Genomic DNA, 22,081 nt, shown 5'->3' on the forward strand with positions numbered 1-22,081 from the left:
ACTACACTATACACTAGTGCTGTACTAGTATGTTACACTATACACTACACTATATACTACACTACACACTAGTGCTGTACTAGTATGTTACACTATACACTATACTACACACTACACACTAGTGCTGTACTAGTATACTACACTTTACACTACACTACACACTAGTGCTGTACTAGTATACTAAACACTACACTATACACTACACTACACACTAGTGCTGTACTAGTATACTACACTTTACACTACACTACACACTAGTGGTGTACTAGTATACTATACACTACACTATACACTACACTACACACTAGTGCTGTACTAGTATGTTACACTATGTTAAGGTCTGGAGACTGGCTAGGCCACTCCAGGACCTTCATGTGCTTCTTCTTGAGCCACTCCTTTGTTGCCTTGGCCGTGTGTTTTGGGTCATTGTCATGCTGGAATGCCCATCCATGACCCATTTTCAATGCCCTGGCTGAGGGAAGGAGGTTCTCACCCAAGATTTGATGGTACATGGCCCCGTCCATCGTCCCTTTGATGCGGTGAAGTTGTCCTGTCCCCTAGCAGAAAAACACCCCCAAAGCATAATGTTTCCACCTCCATGTTTGACGGTGGGGATGGTGTTCTTGGGGTCATAGGCAGCATTCCTCCTCCAAACACGGCGAGTTGAGTTAATGCCAAAGAGCTCCATTTTGGTCTCATCTGACCACAACACTTTCACCCAGTTGTCCTCTGAATCATTCAGATGTTCATTGTCAAACTTCAGACGGGCATGTACAATGTATGTGCTTTCTTGAGCAGGGGGACCTTGCAGGCGCTGCAGGATTTCAGTCCTTCACGGCGTAGTGTGTTACCAATTGTTTTCTCGGTGACTATAGTCCCAGCTGCCTTGAGATCATTGACAATATCCTCCCGTGTAGTTCTGGGCTGATTCCTCACCGTTCTCATGATCATTGCAACTCCACGAGGTGAGATCTTGCATGGAGCCACAGGCCGAGGGAGATTGACAGTTCTTTTGTGTTTCTTCCATTTGCGAATAATCGCACCAACTGTTGTCACCTTCTCACCGAGCTACTTGGCAATGGTCTTGTAGCCCATTCCAGCCTTGTGTAGGTCCACAATCTTGTCCCTGACATCCTTGGAGAGCTCTTTGGTCTTGGCCATGGTGGAGAGTTTGGAATCTGATTGATTGCTTCTGTGGACAGGTGTCTTTTATACAGGTAACAAGCTGAGATTAGGAGCACTCCCTTTAAAAGTGTGCTCCTAATCTCAGCTCGTTACCTGTATAAAAGACACCTGGGAGCCAGAAATCTTTCTGATTGAGAGGGGGTCAAATACTTATTTCCCTCATAAAAATGCAAATTCATTTATAACATTTTTGACATGCGTTTTTCTGGATTTTGTTGTTGTTATTCTGTCTCTCACTATCCAAATAAACCTATCATTAAAATTATAGACTGATCATTTCTTTGTCAGTGGGCAAACGTACAAAATCAGCAGGGGATCAAATACTTTTTTCCCTCATTGTATAGTAGTGTATAGTCGTGGAAAGTGTAGTGTAGTAGTGTAGAGCATAGTAGTGTATAGTCGTGTAAAATATAGTGTATAGTGTAGTGTATAGTAGTGTAGTGTATAGTGCAGTGTGTAGTGTATAGTGTATAGTAGTGTAGTGTATAGTAGTGTAGTGTATAGTGTAGTGTATAGTAGTGTAGTGTATAGTAGTGTAGTGTATAGTATTGTAGTGTATAGTAGTGTAGTGTATAGTATAATGTATAGTAGTGTAGTGTATAGTGTAGTGTATAGTATTGTAGTGTATAGTAGTGTAGTGTATAGTGTACTGTATAGTAGTGTAGTGTATAGTAGTGTAAAGTAGTCTACAGTGTAGTGTATAGTGTAGTCTACTGGTACAGCACACCGGTGTGTGTTGGAGAGCCAAGCCACAACATTTACAATCTGAGCAACGTAACGTTTCGCCAGTAATCACAACCGGCTTCATCAGGTGACAGACAGATTTGTGGACAAGTCCACCTGTTTCATCCCTCATGCAGAGGCGTAGATGTGGTCAAGGAAATCCCCAATACGAGCGTTAAACATTTGAAAGCGTGCTCCGTGTCTACGCGATTTAACCCGGCAAAAAAACAAAACCGACGCTATGGAAGGTTTGTTGAACTGCCCCACCACTACCAACATCTCTCTCTCTCTCTCGCTCTCTCGCTCTTGAGAGAGAGAGAGTTTCGATTTAAAGCTTTCGTGACTGCAATGATTCATCTTCTTTGGTTCTTTCGGTAAAGTCACGTAACTTTTAACATAGCTATTTCTGTGACCAGTCACAAGCTAATCATTCAGCCATTTCAATGCTAAATTATATGCTAATTCCTTTGTCAAGGCGCTTTGTTCCTCTCACACAGCTTAAAGGCCGTGATCTGAACGTGGCTCTTTCACTCCAGCGCTGTCCTACCAGACAGTCTCGTCCCTTCACCTGATGAAGGCCGCTTGTGTTGTGGCCGAAACGTCGTGAGAATATTACTGTGTTATTTTATTTTATCAATTTATTATTTTATTCTCATTCTACCTGGTGACTTTACCGAAAGAACCAAAGAAGAGAGCGAGAGTTGTTGGTAGTGGTGGGGAGAGAGGGACCAACCCAACCACTCAACCATCACTCCTCATTGAAGGCTTTCTGCCTGCTGTGTTGTGTCGACAAGACCCCATTCACTCTCTCACCACGCTTGTGTTGCCTGTGCCAGTGGGTGGGTGGTGGGTGGTGGGTTGGTGGTGGGTGGGTGTGTGGTGGTGGGTGGTAGTGGGTTGTAGTGGGTGGTAGTGGGTGGTGGTGGGTGGTAGTGGGTGGTGGTGGGTGGTGGTGGGTGGTGGTGGGTGGTGGATGGGTGGTGGGTTGGTGGTGGATGGGTGGTGGCGCGTGGTAGTGGGTGGTGGTGGGTGGTAGTGGGTGGTGGTGGGTGGTGGATGGGTGGTAGTGGGTGGTGGTGGGTGGGTGGTAGTGGGTGGTAGTGATCGGTGGGTGGATGGTGGGTGGTGGATGGGTGGTGGTGGGTGGTGGTGGGTTGGTGGTGAATGGGTGGTGGTGGGTGGTAGTGGGTGGTGGTGGGTGGTAGTGGGTGGTAGTGGGTGGTGGATGGGTGGTGGTGGGTGGTAGTGGGTGGTGGATGGGTGGTGGTGGGTGGTGGTGGGTGGTAGTGGGTGGTGGTGGGTGGTAGTGGGTGGTAGTGGGTGGTGGATGGGTGGTGGTGGGTGGTGGTGGGTGGTAGTGTGTGGTGGGTGGGTGGTAGTGGGTGGTGGTGGGTGGTGGATGGGTGGTGGATGGGTGGTGGTGGGTGGTAGTGGGTGGTGGTGGGTGGTAGTGGGTGGTAGTGGGTGGTGGATGGGTGGTGGTGGGTGGTAGTGGGTGGTAGTGGGTGGTGGGTGGGTGGTGGTGGGTGGTGGTGGGTGGTGATGGGTGGTGGATGGGTGGTGGATGGGTGGTGGTGGGTGGTAGTGGGTGGTAGTGGGTGGTAGTGGGTGGTGGATGGGTGGTGGATGGGTGGTAGTGGGTGGTGGTGGGTGGTAGTGGGTGGTGGTGGGTGGTAGTGGGTGGTGGTGGGTGGTGGTGGATGGGTGGTGGTGGGTGGTAGTGGGTGGTGGATGGGTGGTGGTGGGTGGTGGATGGGTGGTAGTGGGTGGTGGGTGGTGGTGGGTGGTAGTGGATGGGTGGTAGTGGGTGGTGGTGGGTGGTGGATGGTGGGTGGTGGTGGGTGGGTGGTAGTGGGTGGTGGTGGGTGGTAGTGGGTGGTGGTGGGTGGTGGTGGGTGGGTGGTGGATGGGTGGTGGATGGTCGGTAGTGGGTGGTGGTGGGTGGTAGTGGGTGGTGGTGGGTGGTGTATGGGTGGTGGCGGGTGGTGGATGGGTGGTGGTGGGTGGTGGATGGGTGGTAGTGGGTGGTGGGTGGTGGTGGGTGGTAGTGGGGGGTGGGTGCTTCTGCCGCTGCATCGTCATCATGACCATCACCACCACCGCCACCACTCCAAGTTGTTGATTCTGCTCCAACAGCCAGGGTCACGTGGCTTCAGAAATTCCTCGTGTAGGATAAACACGTTGCCACAACGTTCAACCAACGTTGGTGCAACGTTGGTTGATCGTTGGTACAATGTCCGGCCAACGTTGGTCCAGCGTTGTCATTACGTTGGTACAGCGTTGGTTCAACGTTGGAATTACGTTGATACAACGTTGGTTCAACGTTGGTTCAACGTCTGAATTACGTTCGTACAACGATGGTTCAACGTTGGTACAACGTTGGTTCAACGTTGGAATTACGTTGGTACAACGTTGGTTCAACGTTGGTCGAACGTTCTAAAGTTGGTTAAAAAAGAAAGGTATCCTATACGTTGGTACAACGTTCAACCAACGTTGGAGAGAGAGACACAGACTCCAAATAAACAGCAGCAGCAGGCATCGTCAGTGTCTGGGATTGAACCCACGACCTCCTGTGTACCAGGTGAGGTAGTCAACATCTCTCAGTGTCTGGGATTGTACCCACGACCTCCTGTGTATCAAGCGAGGTAGTAAACATCTCTCAGGGTCTGGGATTGAACCCACGACCTCATGTGTACCAGGCGAGGTAGTCAACATCTCTCAGTGTCTGGGATTGAACCCACGACCTCCTGTGCACCCGGCGAGGTAGTCAACATCTCTCAGGGTCTGGGATTGAACCCACGACCTCCTGTGTTCCAGGCGAGGTAGTCAACATCTCTCAGGGTCTGGGATTGAACCCACGACCTCCTGTGTACCAGGCGAGGTAGTCAACATCTCTCAGGGTCTGGGATTGAACCCACGACCTCCCGTGTACCATGCGAGATAGTCAACATCTCTCAGGGTCTGGGATTGAACCCACGACCTCCTGTGTACCAGGCGAGGTAGTCAACATCTCTCAGGGTCTGGGATTGAACCCACGACCTCCTGTGTACCAGGCGAGGTAGTCAACATCTCTCAGGGTCTGGGATTGAACCCACGACCTCCTGTGTACCAAGCGAGGTAGTCAACATCTCTCAGTGTCTGGGATTGAACCCACGACCTCCTGTGTTCCAGGCGAGGTAGTCAACATCTCTAAGTGTCTGTGATTGAACCCACGACCTCCTGTGTACCAGGCGAGGTAGTCAACATCTCTCAGTGTCTGGGATTGAACCCACGACCTCCTGTGTACCAGGCGAGGTAGTCAACATCTATCAGTGTCTGTGATTGAACCCACGACCTCCTGTGTACCAGGCGAGGTAGTCAACATCTCTCAGTGTCTCGGATTGAACCCACGACCTCCTGTGTACCAAGCGAGGTCGTCAACATCTCTGTGTCTGGGATTGAAACCACGACCTCCTGTGTACCAAGCGAGGTAGTCAACATCTCTCAGTGTCTGGGATTGAACCCACGACCTCCTGTGGACCAGGCGAGGTAGTCAACATCTCTCATGGTCTGGGATTGAACCCACGACCTCCTGCGATACCAGGCGAGGTAGTCAACATCTCTCAGGGTCTGGGATTGAATCCACGATCTCCTGTGTACCAGGCGAGGAAGTCAACATCTCTAAGTGTCTGTGATTGAACCCACGACCTCCTGTGTACCAGGCGAGGTAGTCAACATCTCTCAGTGTCTGGGATTGAACCCACGACCTCCTGTGTACCAGGCGAGGTAGTCAACATCTCTCAGTGTTTGTGATTGAACCCACGACCTCCTGTGTACCAGGTGAGGTAGTCAATATCTCTCAGTGTCTGGGATTGAACCCACGACCTCCTGTGTACCAGGCGAGGTAGTCAATATCTCTCAGGGTCTGGGATTGAACCCACGACCTCCTGTGTACCAGGCGAGATAGTCAACATCTCTCAGTGTCTGTGATTGAACCCACGACCTCCTGTGTACCAGGCGAGGTAGTCAACATCTCTCAGTGTCTCGGATTGAACCCACGACCTCCTGTGTACCAGGCGAGGTCGTCAACATCTCTGTGTCTGGGATTGAACCCACGACCTCCTGTGTACCTGGCGAGGTAGTCAACATTGCTCAGTGTCTGTGATTGAACCCACGACCTCCTGTGTACCAGGCGAAGTAGTCAACATCTCTCAGTGTCTCGGATTGAACCCACGACCTCCTGTGTACCAGGCGAGGTAGTCAACATCTCTAAGTGTCTGTGATTGAACCCACGACCTCCTGTAGACCAGGCGAGGTAGTCAATATCTCTCAGGGTCTGGGATTGAACCCACGACCTCCTGTGTACCAGGCGAGATAGTCAACATCTCTCAGTGTCTGTGATTGAACCCACGACCTCCTGTGTACCAGGCGAGGTAGTCAACATCTCTCAGTATCTCGGATTGAACCCACGACCTCCTGTGTACCAGGCGAGGTCGTCAACATCTCTGTGTCTGGGATTGAACCCACGACCTCCTGTGTACCAGGCGAGGTAGTCAACATCGCTCAGTGTCTGTGATTGAACCCACGACCTCCTGTGTACCAGGCGAAGTAGTCAACATCTCTCAGTGTCTCGGATTGAACCCACGACCTCCTGTGTACCAGGCGAGGAAGTCAACATCTCTAAGTGTCTGTGATTGAACCCACGACCTCCTGTGTACTAGGCGAGGTAGTCAACATCTCTCAGTGTCTGGGATTGAACCCACGACCTCCTGTGTACCAGGCGAGATAGTCAACATCTCTCAGTGTTTGTGATTGAACCCACGACCTCCTGTGTACCAGGCGAGGTAGTCAACATCGTCAGTGTCTGGGATTGAACCCACGACCTCCTGTGTACCAGGCGAGGTAGTCAACATCTCTCAGTGTCTGGGAATGAACCCACGACCTCCTGTGTACCAGGCGAGGTAGTCAACATCTCTCAGTGTCTGGGATTGAACCCACGACGTCCTGTGTACCAGGCGAGGTAGTCAACATCTCTCAGTGTCTGGGATTGAACCCACGTCACGACGTTTCGACTGCAACACAAGAAGCAATCATCATCAGGTGTGAAAACCACAACAAGAAAATTTGGAAAAAAAAGTGGCGTTTTTATTTTTTAACGTCAGCACCACGGAGAGCGATTTGACAGTTTTGTTCAGGTGGACGAGTCCATCTATGTTCGGAAAAGAGGAGGGGGGTGGGAGAGACGAAAAAATAATGGATGCGGTCTGAAAGCCACCTTAAGCGTGAACAATCTATTAAGACCCGAAATCAAATAAAAAAATCAAATTCTCACGACGTTTCGACTGCAACACGAGCAGCAATCATCATCAGGTGTGAAACCCACAGCAAGAAAATTTGGAAAAAAAAAGTGGCGTTGGTTAACGTGGTTTTTTTATCGCTTTAATTTCGGTGATTTTCGAAAACGTTTTGGTTTAGCCACGTTTGCTTGTTGTTGTGCAGAGTTAGCCCGATAACTTTAATCTAGAGTTTTAGATTCAATTTATCAGGGCTGTTCGCGTTGTGGCCGAAACTTCGCGAGAATTTTATTTTATTGTTTTATTTTTTTATTATTTTATCATTTCGCTTATCTACGTGGTGATTTTACCGAAACTACCAAGGATATGAATCCAAAGCTTTTCAATCGAAATTTCTCTGGAAGACTTTTGCTGTAATTTTTTTGTTCGTAGTAGTCACTTTAAGATGTTTTCTTGTTCATGTTTGTTGTTGCGTTTGCACCCGAGTAGCGAGGCTCGCAGGGTTATAGCTAATGCATGAAACCAAAACTAAAAACATCGTGATGCCAACTTCGTCTTACCCCGGAAATCAACGACTTTTTGTACCCCTGAAGTGATTACATTTTTACCTCAGAATTCAATGACATTAAACCTCGTAATTAATTAATAAGTTACCTCTGAATTCAATGACATTAAACCTCACAATTCAATGACATTTTACCTCACAATTCAATGACAGTTTACCTCAGAATTCAATAACATTTTACTTCAGAATTCAATGACATTTTACTTCACAATTCAATGACATTTTACCTCAGAATTCAATGCTATTTTAACTCAGAATTCAATGATATTTTACCTCAGAATTAATTATTTTTTACCTTAGAATTCAATGAGATTTGACCTCAGAATTCAATGACATTTTACCTCAGAATTCAATGACATTTGACCTCAGAATTCAATGACATTTCACTTCAGAATTCAATGGCATTTTACCTCACAATTGAATGACATTTTACTTCAGAATTCAATGACATTTTACCTCTGAATTCAATGACATTTGACCTCAGAATTCAATGACATTTTACTTCACAATTCAATGACATTTTACTTCAAAATTCAATGACATTTTACTTCAGAATTCAATGACATTTTACCTCACAATTCAATGACATTTTACTTCAAAGTTCAATGACATTTTACTTCAGAATTCAATGACATGTTACCTCAGAATTAATTATATTTTTACCTTAGAATTCAATGAGATTTGACCTCAGAATTCAATGACATTTTACCTCAGAATTCAATGACATTTGACCTCAGAATTCAATGACATTTTACTTCAGAATTCAATGACATTTTACCTCACAATTGAATGACATTTTACTTCAGAATTCAATGACATTTTACCTCTGAATTCAATGACATTTTACTTCAAAATGCAATGACATTTTACTTCAGAATTCAATGACATTTTACCTCACAATTCAATGACATTTTACTTCAGAATTCAATGACATTATACTGCAGAATTCAATGACATTTTACCTCTGAATTCAATGACATTTTACTTCAGAATTCAATGACATTTTACTTCAGAATTCAATGACATTTTACTTCAGAATTCAATGACATTTTACCTCACAATTCAATGACATTTTACCTCACAATTCAATGACATTTTACTTCAGAATTCAATGACATTTTACCTCAGAATTTAATTACATTTTACCCCAGAATTAATGACATTTTACCTCAGAATTTAATTACATTTTACTTAGAATTCAATAACATTTTACCCCAGAATTAATGACATTTTACCTCAGAATTTAATTACATTTTACCTCGAATGCAATGAAATTTTTACCTCGGAATTAATTACATTTTACCGACGTTAGGTCAACGTTGGACGAACGTTGGGTCAACGTTGGATTAACGTTTGGTCAACGTGGGACCAACGTTGGTCTATCCACAACAAAGCGGCTGTTGATTGTCCACCCACAAAATAGTACTCGTTTTAACTGCCCCAATAAAACAGTATTGATGATGATGGTTGGCCCACGATAAAGCAGTGAGTTTTGTTCTCTTGTGGCAGCCTTGGGGAATTCACTTCGGAGGTAAAATGTAATTAATTCTGAGGTAAAATGTACTTAAGTTCTGAGGTAAAATTTAATTAATTTTGAGGTAAAATATACTTGATTTCTGAGGTAAAACGTAATTAATTTCTGAGGAAAAATTTAATTAATTTTGAGGTAAAATATACTTCATTATCTGAGGTAAAACGTAATTAATTTCGAGGTAAAATTTAATTAATTTCTGAGGCAAAATGTCATTAATTATGAAGAAAAATGTCTATTTCTGAGGTATAATGTAAAATTCTGAGGTAAAATGTACTTAATTTCTGAGGTTAAATTTGCTTAATTTAAAGGTAAAATATACTTAATTTCTGAGGTAAAACGTTATTAATTTCGAGGTAAAATTTTATTAATGTCTGAGGCAAAATGTCATTAATTATGAAGAAAAATGTCTATTTCTGAGATAAAGTCATAAATTCTGAGGTAAAATGTACTTAATTTCTGAGGTAAAATTTAATTACCTTTGAGGTAAAATGTCATTAATTCTGAAGTAAAATGTATAATGTCAAATTCTGAGGTAAAATGTAATTAATTCTGAGGCGAAATGTCATTAATTCTGGGGTTAAATGTCATTAATTGAGGTAAAATGTCATTAATTCTGAGGTGAAATGTCATAAATTTTCTCAAGTTAAATGACATTGAAATCTGAGGTAAAATTTCACTAATTCTGAGGTCAAATGTCATTAACTTTCTGACCCCACCCCACCCCCAGCGCGGCCGCTTACCTAATCAACGTGTGAACGAAAGAGCTTCACAGCTCATCGGATTTCCTCCCTCCCCCCCACCCGGAATACAAAACAAACAAATAAATAAATAAAAAAAATCCAACGTCGGAATTTTAAAACGCGAACAAAATCACCGCGGTCCCTTTCGGCGAGGATTGTCGCCCCATTGGCTCCCCGCCGGTCACGTGGGGGTCACGGGGGGCCGGGGAGGGGTGGAGACAAACTCTCGGCTGGGTTCGAGACGTTTTGGCGCCAAAAAAATCGAAGGAGGTTCGCCTCACGGCGTCAGCGAAAGGGCTCCGGTAAGATGTTCGCTTATTAAGTTTAATTTTTTTCTGTTTGTCTTCTTTTACAACGTAATAAGTTTTTTTGTTGTTGTAATTTTGGGTTAGATCGCGTCAATATATAAATAGCCTGTCGCTAAAAACCCCGCCGGTTTAGTGTCACGTTAACAGAATTAGGCTAATTCGTTACTAGTACAGCACTAGTGTAGTGTGTAGTGTATAGTAGTATAGTATACTACTACAGCACTAGTGTATAGTGTAGTGTGTAGTAGTGTATAGTGTTGTGTATAGTATAGTGTACTAGTACAGCACTAGTATAGTGTATAGTATAGTATACTAGTACAGCACTAGTGTATAGTGTAGTAGTGTATAGTAAAGTATACTAGTTCAGCACTAGTGTATAGTGTAGTGTGTAGTAGTGTATAGTATAGTGTACTAGTACAGCACTAGTGTATAGTGTAGTGTATAGTATACTAGTACAGCACTAGTGTATAGTGTAGTGTGTAGTAGTGTATAGTGTAGTGTATAGTGTAGTGTACTAGTACAGCACTAGTGTATAGTGTAGTATGTAGTGTATAGTGTAGTGTATAGTATAGTATACTAGTACAGCACTAGTGTATAGTGTAGTGTATAGTATAGTTTACTAGTACAGCACTAGTGTGTAGTGTAGTGTATAGTGTAGTGTATAGTATAGTGTACTAGTACAGCACTAGTGTATAGTGTAGTATGTAGTGTATAGTGTAGTGTACTAGTACAGCACTAGTGTATAGTGTAGTGTGTAGTGTATAGTGTAGTGTACTAGTACAGCACTAGTGTATAGTGTAGTGTACTAGTACAGCACTAGTGTATAGTGTAGTGTACTAGTACAGCACTAGTGTATAGTGTAGTATATAGTGTAGTGTATAGTGTAGTGTACTAGTACAGCACTAGTGTATAGTGTAGTGTGTAGTGTATAGTGTAGTGTACTACTACAGCACTCGTGTAGTGTATAGTATACTAGTACAGCACTAGTGCATTGTATAGTGTAGTGTATAGTGTAGTGTACTAGTACAGCACTAGTGTATAGTGTAGTGTATAGTGTAGCGTACTAGTACAGCACTAGTGTATAGTGTAGTGTATAGTGTAGTGTACTAGTACAGCACTCGTGTAGTGTATAGTATAGTTTACTAGTACAGCACTAGTGTATAGTGTAGTGTATAGTGTAGTATACTAGTACAGCACTAGTGTATAGTATAGTGTATAGTATAGTATACTAGTACAGCACTAGTGTATAGTGTAGTAGTGTACAGTGTAGTGTATAGTGTAGTGTACTAGTACAGCACTCGTGTAGTGTATAGTGTAGTGTATAGTGTAATGTATAGTGTAGTGTATAGTGTAGTTTACTAGTACAGCACTAGTGTATAGTATAGTGAATGGTGTAGTGTATAGTGTAGTTTACTAGTACAGCACTAGTGTATAGTGTAGTGTATTATTCCAGCGCTAGTGTATAGTGTAGTGTATAGTGTAGTGTATAGTGCAGTGTATAGTATAGTGTAGTGTATAGTGTTATGTAGTGTATAGTGTAGTGTATAGTGTAGTGTACTAGTACAGCACTAGTGTATAGTGTAGTATATAGTGTAGTGTGTAGTGTAGTGTTCTAGTACAGCACTAGTGTATAGTGTAGTGTGTAGTGTATAGTGTAGTGTACTACTACAGCACTCGTGTAGTGTATAGTATAGTATACTAGTACAGCACTAGTGCATAGTATAGTGTAGTGTATAGTGTAGTGTACTAGTACAGCACTAGTGTATAGTGTAGTGTATAGTGTAGTGTACTAGTACAGCACTAGTGTATAGTGTAGTGTATAGTGTAGCGTACTAGTACAGCAATAGTGTAGTGTGTATAGTGTAGTGTATAGTGTAGTGTACTAGTACAGCACTCGTGTAGTGTATAGTATAGTTTACTAGTACAGCACTAGTGTATAGTGTAGTGTATAGTGTAGTATACTAGTACAGCACTAGTGTATAGTATAGTGTATAGTATAGTATACTAGTACAGCACTAGTGTATAGTGTAGTAGTGTACAGTGTAGTGGATAGTGTAGTGTACTAGTACAGCACTCGTGTAGTGTATAGTGTAGTGTATAGTGTAATGTATAGTGTAGTGTATAGTGTAGTTTACTAGTACAGCACTAGTGTATAGTATAGTGTATGGTGTAGTGTATAGTGTAGTTTACTAGTACAGCACTAGTGTATAGCATATAGTGTAGTGTATTATTACAGCGCTAGTGTATAGTGTAGTGTATAGTGTAGTGTATAGTGTAGTGTATAGTGTAGTGTATAGTGTAGTGTACTAGTACAGCACTAGTGTATAGTGTAGTGTATAGTGTAGTATACTAGTACAGCACTAGTGTATAGTGTAGTGTGTAGTGTATAGTGTAGTATGTAGTGTATAGTGTAGTGTATAGTGTGTAGTGTATAGTGTAGTATACTGGTACACCAATACACCGGTTGTGTTAGAGAGTCAACCCACAACATCGTTTACATAATAGTGTAATATATAGTAGTGTAGTGTATAGTGTAGTATACTACTAATTGTAATTACTGGCGAAACGTCACAGTACTCAGATGGTAAATATTGTGGATTTGCTCTCCAACACACAACCGGTCTAGTGCTGTGGGGAGCGGTAGTGTAGCGGTTAGCGCTATGCTGCACTATGAACCTGGCGACCCGGGTTCGATTCCCGCTCACGGCCAACACCAGTGACGATTATCTGAACCGGTCCCGGGCCTCCCCTAGGTCGACTCAGCCTCAAATGAGTACCTGGTGTGGTGTGTAAACATTGCCACTAGGGAGACAAAGGCGGTCGGGCGTGGTGCTGGCCACCCACCCCCTCGTGTACCGTTCCGGCCTTCATAGGTGTTCGCTAACAGCACTTGCCCCTACAGTCTGTTAAGGCTATACGGGGGATCTTTGTGTGCATCACTGTGTGTGTCTCAATGTGGTTCTGTGTCTGTAGCTCAGTGTGGGTTCGCTCTGTGTGTGTCTGGCTGTGTGTCTCGGTGTTGGTCTGTGTGTGTCTCGGTGTGGGTCTGTGTGTGTCTCGGTGTGGGTCTCTGTGTGTGTCTCAGTCTAGTTCTGTGTTTGTCTCAGTGTGGTTCTGTGTGTCTCAGTGTGGGTCTGTGTGTGTCTCAGTGTGGGTCTGTGTGTGTCTCAGTGTGGGTCTGTGTGTGTCTCAGTGTGGGTCTGTGTGTGTCTCAGTGTGGGTCTGTGTGTGTCTCAGTGTGGGTCTGTGTGTGTCTCAGTGTGGTGGTCTGTGTGTGTCTCAGTGTGGGTCTGTGTGTGTCTCAGTGTGGGTCTGTGTGTGTCTCAGTGTGGGTCTGTGTGTGTCTCAATGTGGGTCTGTGTGTGTCTCAGTGTGGGTCTGTGTGTGTCTCAGTGTGGGGTGTCTGTGTCTCAGTGTGGTTCTGTGTGTGTCTCAGTGTGGTTCTGTGTGTCTGTGTCTCAGTGTGGGTCTGTGTGTGTCTCAGTGTGGGGTGTGGGTGTCTCAGTGTGGGTCTGTGTCTCAGTGTGGTTCTCTGTGTGTGTCTCAGTGTAGTTCTGTGTGTCTCAGTGTGGGTCTGTGTGTGTCTCAGTGTGGTTCTCTGTGTGTCTCAGTGTGGGTCTGTGTGTCTCAGTGTGGTTCTGTGTGTCTCAGTGTGGGTCTGTGTGTGTCTCTGTGTGGGTCTGTGTGTGTCTCAGTGTGGGTCTGTGTGTGTCTCAGTGTGGTTCTGTCTGTGTCTCAGTGTGGTGGTCTGTGTGTGTCTCAGTGTGGGTCTGTGTGTGCCTCAGTGTGTGTCTCAGTGTGGGTCTGTGTGTGTCTCAGTGTGGGTCTGTGTGTGTCTCAGTGTGGGTCTGTGTGTGTCTCAGTGTGGGTTTGTGTGTGTCTCTGTGTGGGTCTGTGTGTGTCTCTGTGTGGTTCTGTGTGTGTCTCAGTGTGGTTCTGTCTGTGTCTCAGTGTGGTGGTCTGTGTGTGTCTCAGTGTGGGTCTGTGTGTGCCTCAGTGTGTGTCTCAGTGTGGGTCTGTGTGTGTCTCAGTGTGGGTCTGTGTGTGTCTCAGTGTGGGTCTGTGTGTGTCTCAGTGTGGGTTTGTGTGTGTCTCTGTGTGGGTCTGTGTGTGTCTCTGTGTGGTTCTGTGTGTGTCTCAGTGTGGGTCTGTGTGTGTCTCAGTGTGGTGGTCTGTGTGTGTCTCAGTGTGGGTCTGTGTGTGTCTCAGTGTGGGTCTCTGTGTGTGTCTCGGTGTGGGTCTGTGTGGGTCTCAGTGTGTCAGTGTTTGTCTCAGTGTGGGTCTGTGTGTGTCTCAGTGTAGTTCTGTGTGTGTCTCAGTGTGGGTCTGTGTGTCTCAGTGTGGTGGTCTGTGTGTGTCTCAGTGTGGGTCTGTGTGTGTCTCAGTGTGGGTCTGTGTGTGTCTCAGTGTGTGTCTCGGTGTGGGTCTGTGTGTGTCTCTGTGTGGGTCTGTGTGTGTCTCAGTGTGGGGTGTCTGTGTCTCAGTGTGGGTCTGTGTGTGTCTCAGTGTGGTTCTGTGTGTCTCAGTGTGGGTCTGTGTGTGTCTCGGTGTGGGTCTGTGTGTGTCTCAGTGTGGGTCTGTGTGTGTCTTAGTGTGGGTCTGTGTGTGTCTTAGTGTGGGTCTGTGTGTGTCTCAGTGTGGGGTGTCTGTGTCTCAGTGTGGGTCTGTGTGTGTCTCAGTGTGGGTCTGTGTGTGTCTCAGTGTGGGTCTGTGTGTGTCTTAGTGTGGGTCTGTGTGTGTCTTAGTGTGGGTCTGTGTGTGTCTCAGTGTGGTTCTGTGTGTGTCTCTGTGTGGGTCTGTGTGTGTCTCAGTGTGGGGTGTCTGTGTCTCAGTGTGGGTCTGTGTGTGTCTCAGTGTGGGTCTGTGTGTGTCTCAGTGTGGGTCTGTGTGTGTCTCAGTGTGGGTCTGTGTGTGTCTCAGTGTAGTTCTGTGTGTGTCTCAGTGTGGGTCTGTGTGTGTCTCAGTGTGGGTCTGTGTCTCGGTGTGGTTCTGTGTGTCTCAGTGTGGTTCTGTGTGTGTCTCAGTGTGGGTCTGTGTGTGTCTCAGTGTGGTGGTCTGTGTGTGTCTCAGTGTGGGTCTGTGTGTGTCTCAGTGTGGGTCTGTGTGTGTCTCAGTGTGGTTCTCTGTGTGTCTCAGTGTGTCTGTGTGTGTCTCAGTGTGGGTCTGTGTATGTCTCAGTGTGGGTCTGTGTCTCAGTGTGGGTCTTTGTGTGTCTCAGTGTGGTTCTGTGTGTCTCAGTGTGGTTCTCTGTGTGTCTCAGTGTGGTTCTGTGTGTCTCAGTGTGGGTCTGTGTATGTCTCAGTGTGGTTCTCTGTGTGTCTCGGTGTGGTTCTGTGTGTGTCTCGGTGTGGTTCTGTGTGTCTGTGTCTCAGCGTGCGTGTCCCAGCGTGTGTCTCTGTCTCTCTCGGCCGCGTCAGGCCTCCGTCGCGATGGACGGTGCCGCCTGCGTCAGGGCGCTGGTGCTAGCAGTGACCCACTACCGCCACAGCCGCACGGAGGCCAACGCTCACCTCCTCCTCACCAGCGTCCAGGTGAGGGCACGCACACGGCAGCTGGGCTGTGCGGGGAATGGGGAGTGAATGGGTGGGATGTTGACCACCTCACCTGGTATACAGGAGATGTTAACCACCTCACCTGGTATACAGGAGATGTTAACCACCTCACCTGGTATACAGGAGATGTTAACCACCTCACCTGGTATACAGGAGATGTTAACCACCTCATCTGGTAAACAGGAGATGTTAACCACCTTACCTGATATACAGGAGATGTTATCTACCTTACCTGGTATACAGAAGATGTTAACCACCTCACCTGGTATACAGGAGATGTTAACCACCTTACCTGATATACAGGAGATGTTAACCACCTCACCTGGTATACAGGAGATGTTAACCACCTCACCTGGTATACAGGAGATATTAACCCCCTCACCTGATATACAGGAGATGTTAACTACCTCACCTGATATACAGGAGATGTTGACTACCTCACCTGGTATACAGGAGATGTTAACTACCTCACCTGATATACAGGAGATGTTAACTACCTCACCTGGTATACAGAAGATGTTAACCACCTCGCCTGGTATACAGGAGATGTTAACCACCTCACCTGGTATACAGGAGATGTTAACCACCTCACCTGGTATACAGGAGATGTTAACCACCTCACCTGGTATACAGGAGATGTTAACCACCTCACCTGGTATACAGGAGATGTTAACCACCTCACCTGGTATACAGGAGATGTTAACCACCTCACCTGGTATACAGGAGATGTTAACCACCTCACCTGGTATACAGGAGATGTTAACTACCCCATCTGATATACAGGAGATGTTAACCACCTCACCTGGTATACAGGAGATGTTAACCACCTCACCTGGTATACAGGAGATGTTAACCACCTCACCTGATATACAGGAGATGTTAACCACCTCGCCTGGTATACAGGAGATGTTAACCACCTCACCTGGTATACAGGAGATGTTAACCACCTCACCTGGTATACAGGAGATGTTAACTACCTCACCTGGTATACAGGAGATGTTAACCACCTCACCTGGTATACAGGAGATATTAACCCCCTCACCTGATATACAGGAGATGTTAACTACCTCACCTGATATACAGGAGATGTTGACTACCTCACCTGGTATACAGGAGATGTTAACTACCTCACCTGATATACAGGAGATGTTAACTACCTCACCTGGTATACAGAAGATGTTAACCACCTCGCCTGGTATACAGGAGATGTTAACCACCTCACCTGGTATACAGGAGATGTTAACCACCTCACCTGGTATACAGGAGATGTTAACCACCTCACCTGGTATACAGGAGATGTTAACCACCTCACCTGGTATACAGGAGATGTTAACCACCTCACCTGGTATACAGGAGATGTTAACCACCTCACCTGGTATACAGGAGATGTTAACCACCTCACCTGGTATACAGGAGATGTTAACTACCCCATCTGATATACAGGAGATGTTAACCACCTCACCTGGTATACAGGAGATGTTAACCACCTCACCTGGTATACAGGAGATGTTAACCACCTCACCTGATATACAGGAGATGTTAACCACCTCGCCTGGTATACAGGAGATGTTAACCACCTCACCTGGTATACAGGAGATGTTAACCACCTCACCTGGTATACAGGAGATGTTAACCACCTCACCTGGTTTACAGGAAATGTTAACCCCCTCACCTGATATACAGGAGATGTTATCTACCTTACCTGGTATACAGAAGATGTTAACCACCTCACCTGGTTTACAGGAAATGTTAACCCCCTCACCTGATATACAGGAGATATTAACCCCCTCACCTGATATACAGGAGATGTTAACTACCTCACCTGATATACAGGAGATGTTGACTACCTCACCTGGTATACAGGAGATGTTAACTACCTCACCTGATATACAGGAGATGTTAACTACCTCACCTGGTATACAGAAGATGTTAACCACCTCGCCTGGTATACAGGAGATGTTAACCACCTCACCTGGTATACAGGAGATGTTAACTACCTTACCTGGTATACAGGAGATGTTAACCACCTCATCTGGTATACAGGAGATGTTAACCACCTCACCTGGTATACAGGAGATGTTAACCACCTCACCTGGTATACAGGAGATGTTAACCACCTCACCTGGTATACAGGAGATGTTAACCACCTCACCTGGTTTACAGGAAATGTTAACCCCCTCACCTGATATACAGGAGATGTTAACCACCTCACCTGGTATACAGGAGATGTTAACCACCTCACCTGGTATACAGGAGATGTTAACCACCTCACCTGATATACAGGAGATGTTATCTACCTTACCTGGTATACAGAAGATGTTAACCACCTCACCTGGTATACAGGAGATGTTAACCACCTTACCTGATATACAGGAGATGTTAACCACCTCACCTGGTATACAGGAGATGTTAACCACCTCACCTGGTATACAGGAGATGTTAACCACCTCACCTGGTATACAGGAGATGTTAACCACCTCACCTGGTATACAGGAGATGTTAACCACCTCACCTGGTATACAGGAGATGTTAACCACCTCACCTGGTAGACAGGAGATGTTAACCACCTCACCTGGTATACAGGAGATGTTAACTACCCCATCTGATATACAGGAGATGTTAACCACCTCACCTGGTATACAGGAGATGTTAACCACCTCACCTGGTATACAGGAGATGTTAACCACCTCACCTGATATACAGGAGATGTTAACTACCTCACCTGGTATACAGGAGATGTTTACTACCTCACCTGATATACAGGAGATGTTATCTACCTCACCTGGTATACAGGAGATGTTAACCACCTCACCTGGTATACAGGAGATGTTAACCACCTCACCTGATATACAGGAGATGTTTACTACCTCACCTTGTATACATGAGATGTTAACCACCTCACCTGATATACAGGAGATGTTATCTACCTCACCTGGTATACAGGAGATGTTAACTACCTTACCTGGTATACAGAAGATGGTAACCACCTCACCTGGTATACAGGAGATGTTAACTACCTTACCTGGTATACAGGAGATGTTAACCACCTCACCTGGTATACAGGAGATGTTAACCACCTCACCTGGTATACAGGAGATGTTAACTACCCCATCTGATATACAGGAGATGTTAACCACCTCACCTGGTATACAGGAGATGTTAACCACCTCACCTGGTATACAGGAGATGTTAACCACCTCACCTGATATACAGGAGATGTTAACCACCTCACCTGATATACAGGAGATGTTTACTACCTCGCCTTGTATACAGGAGATGTTTCGTAAGCTGAAGAGAGGTCAGTGAAAGCTGTTGTTGTTTTGAGCTTGCGTTGATGATGTTGATGATGTTGATGTTGTTAATGTCGTTGATGATGTTGTTGATGATGTTGATGATGTTGTTGATGTTGTTGATGATGTTGATGATGTTGATGATGTTGATGTTGTTGATGTTGTTGTTGATGATGTTGATGATGTTGATGATGTTGATGTTGTTGTTGCAGGCTGTGCTGGGGCAGAAGGCGGCGCTGCTACGTCCGCCACCGCCATCGCCGTCGCCGCTGCCGCTGCCGGCAGAGTGCGTGAGCGAGCTTGTGGCTCTGCTGTGGCACGCGCAAAGTCCACACGAGCTGACGCTCGCCATCGTCAGCCTCTTCTCACTGCTCGGTGCTCTCTCGCTCGCTCACTCACTCACTCACTCACTATCACTCACACGCTCACTCACTATCACTCACACTCTCGCTATCACTCACACACTCGCTATCACTCACACACTCACTCACACACACACTATCACTCACACACACACACACTATCACTCACACTCACACTCGCTATCACTCACACTCACACACACTATCACTCACACACTATCACTCACACTCACACACACTATCACTCACACTCGCTATCACTCACACACTCACACACTCACACTCGCTATCACTCACACACACACTATCACTCACACTCGCTATCACTCACACTCGCTATCACTCACACACACACTCACACTCGCTATCACTCACACTCGCTATCACTCACACACACACTCGCTATCACTCACACACACACTCGCTATCACTCACACACACACTCGCTATCACTCACTCACTATCACTCGCACACACACTCACACTCGCTATCACTCACACACACACACTCGCTATCACTCACTCACTATCACTCGCACACACACTCACTATCACTCGCACACACACTCACACTCGCTATCACTCACACTCGCTATCACTCACACACACACTCACACTCGCTATCACTCACTAACTATCACTCGCACACACACTCACTCTCACTATCACTCACTCACTATCACTCGCACACACACACACACTCACTCACTATCACACACACTCACACTCGCTATCACTCACACACACACTCACACTCGCTATCACTCACTAACTATCACTCGCACACACACTCACACTCGCTATCACTCACACTCGCTATCACTCACACACACACTCGCTATCACTCACACACACACTCACACTCGCTATCACTCACACTCACACACTCACTTGCTATCACTCACTCACACACACACTCACTATCACTCACACTCACTCGCTATCACTCACACACACACTCACTATCACTCACACGCTCACTATCACTCACACGCTCACTCACACTCGCTATCACTCACACACACAATATCACTCACACACACACTCGCTATCACTCACACGCTCACTCACACTCGCTATCACTCACACGCTCACTCACACTCGCTATCACTCACACACTCGCTCACACTCGCTATCACTCACACGCTCACTCACACACACACACTCGCTATCACTCACACACACACTCGCTATCACTCACATGCTCACTCACACTCGCTATCACTCACACGCTCACTCACACTCGCTATCACTCACACACTCACTCACACTCGCTATCACTCACACGCTCACTCACACACACACTCGCTATCACTCACACACACACTCGCTATCACTCACACGCTCACTCGCTATCACTCACATGCTCACTCACACTCGCTATCACTCACACACTCACTCACACTCGCTATCACTCACACGCTCACTCACACACACACTCGCTATCACTCACACACACACTCGCTATCACTCACACGCTCACTATCACTCACACGCTCACTATCACACACACACTCACTATCACTCACACACTCACTCACACTCGCTATCACTCACACGCTCACTATCACTCACACACTCGCTATCACTCACACACACACTCGCACACTATCACTCACACGCTCGCTCACTATCACTCACACACTCGCTATCACTCGCACGCTCGCTCCCTATCACTCACACGCTCACTATCACTCACACAATCACTCACTCGCTCACACACACACATTCACACTCGCTATCACTCACACACACACTCGCTATCACTCACACGCTCGCTATCACTCACACACACACTCGCTATCACTCACACGCTCGCTATCACTCACACGCTCACTCACACACACACTCGCTATCACTCACACGCTCACTATCACTCACACACTCACTCACTCACACACACACACACACTCGCTATCACTCACACACTCACTATCACTCACACGCTCACTCACACACACACTCGCTATCACTCACACGCTCACACACACACTCACACTCACTATCACTCACACACACACTCGCTATCACTCACACGCTCGCTATCACTCACACACTCGCTATCACACACACACTCGCTATCACTCACACGCTCACTATCACTCACACACTCACTCACTCACTCACATGCTCACACACACACTCACACTCACTATCACTCACACACACACTCGCTATCACTCACACGCTCGCTATCACTCACACGCTCGCTATCACTCACACGCTCACTCACACACACACTCGCTATCACTCACACGCTCACTATCACTCACACACTCACTCACACACACACACTCGCTATCACTCACACGCTCACTATCACTCACACACTCACTCACTCACACACACTCGCTATCACTCACACACTCACTATCACTCACACACTCACTCACTCACACACACACACTCGCTATCACTCACACGCTCACTATCACTCACACACTCACTCACTCACACACACACACTCGCTATCACTCACACGCTCACAATCACTCACACTCACTATCACTCACACACACACTCGCTATCACTCACACACACACTCGCTA

At 46.0% G+C, this 22,081-nt stretch overlaps 1 protein-coding gene and 1 long non-coding RNA gene across 2 annotated transcripts in view; one reads left to right on the plus strand and one right to left on the minus strand.

Moving 5' to 3' along the window:
• Nucleotides 1–7,010: 7,010 nt before the first annotated feature.
• LOC142907251 (uncharacterized) lies at nt 7,011–10,107 on the minus strand. Its single transcript, XR_012930883.1, has 2 exons — nt 10,021–10,107; nt 7,011–7,096 (listed from the first exon to the last, which is right to left on the minus strand). It is a non-coding gene; the product is annotated as an uncharacterized LOC142907251 (long non-coding RNA).
• Nucleotides 10,108–10,174: 67 nt separating this feature from the next.
• CIP2A (cellular inhibitor of PP2A) overlaps nt 10,175–22,081 on the plus strand; it is a 71,298-nt gene continuing 59,391 nt past the window's right edge. The window contains exons 1-3 of the mRNA XM_076056577.1: nt 10,175–10,322; nt 15,746–15,859; nt 19,383–19,545. Of these exons, the coding sequence (XP_075912692.1) occupies nt 15,758–15,859; nt 19,383–19,545 (265 nt within the window). The 5' untranslated portion in view covers nt 10,175–10,322; nt 15,746–15,757. The remainder of the gene's footprint in view (nt 10,323–15,745; nt 15,860–19,382; nt 19,546–22,081) is intronic.

The sequence above is a fragment of the Petromyzon marinus genome, chromosome 76 (genome assembly GCF_048934315.1).
Source record: "Petromyzon marinus isolate PM22_M1 ecotype Great Lakes invasive population chromosome 76, UKy_Petmar_22M1.pri1.0, whole genome shotgun sequence".
Lineage (NCBI taxonomy): Eukaryota > Metazoa > Chordata > Hyperoartia > Petromyzontiformes > Petromyzontidae > Petromyzon > Petromyzon marinus.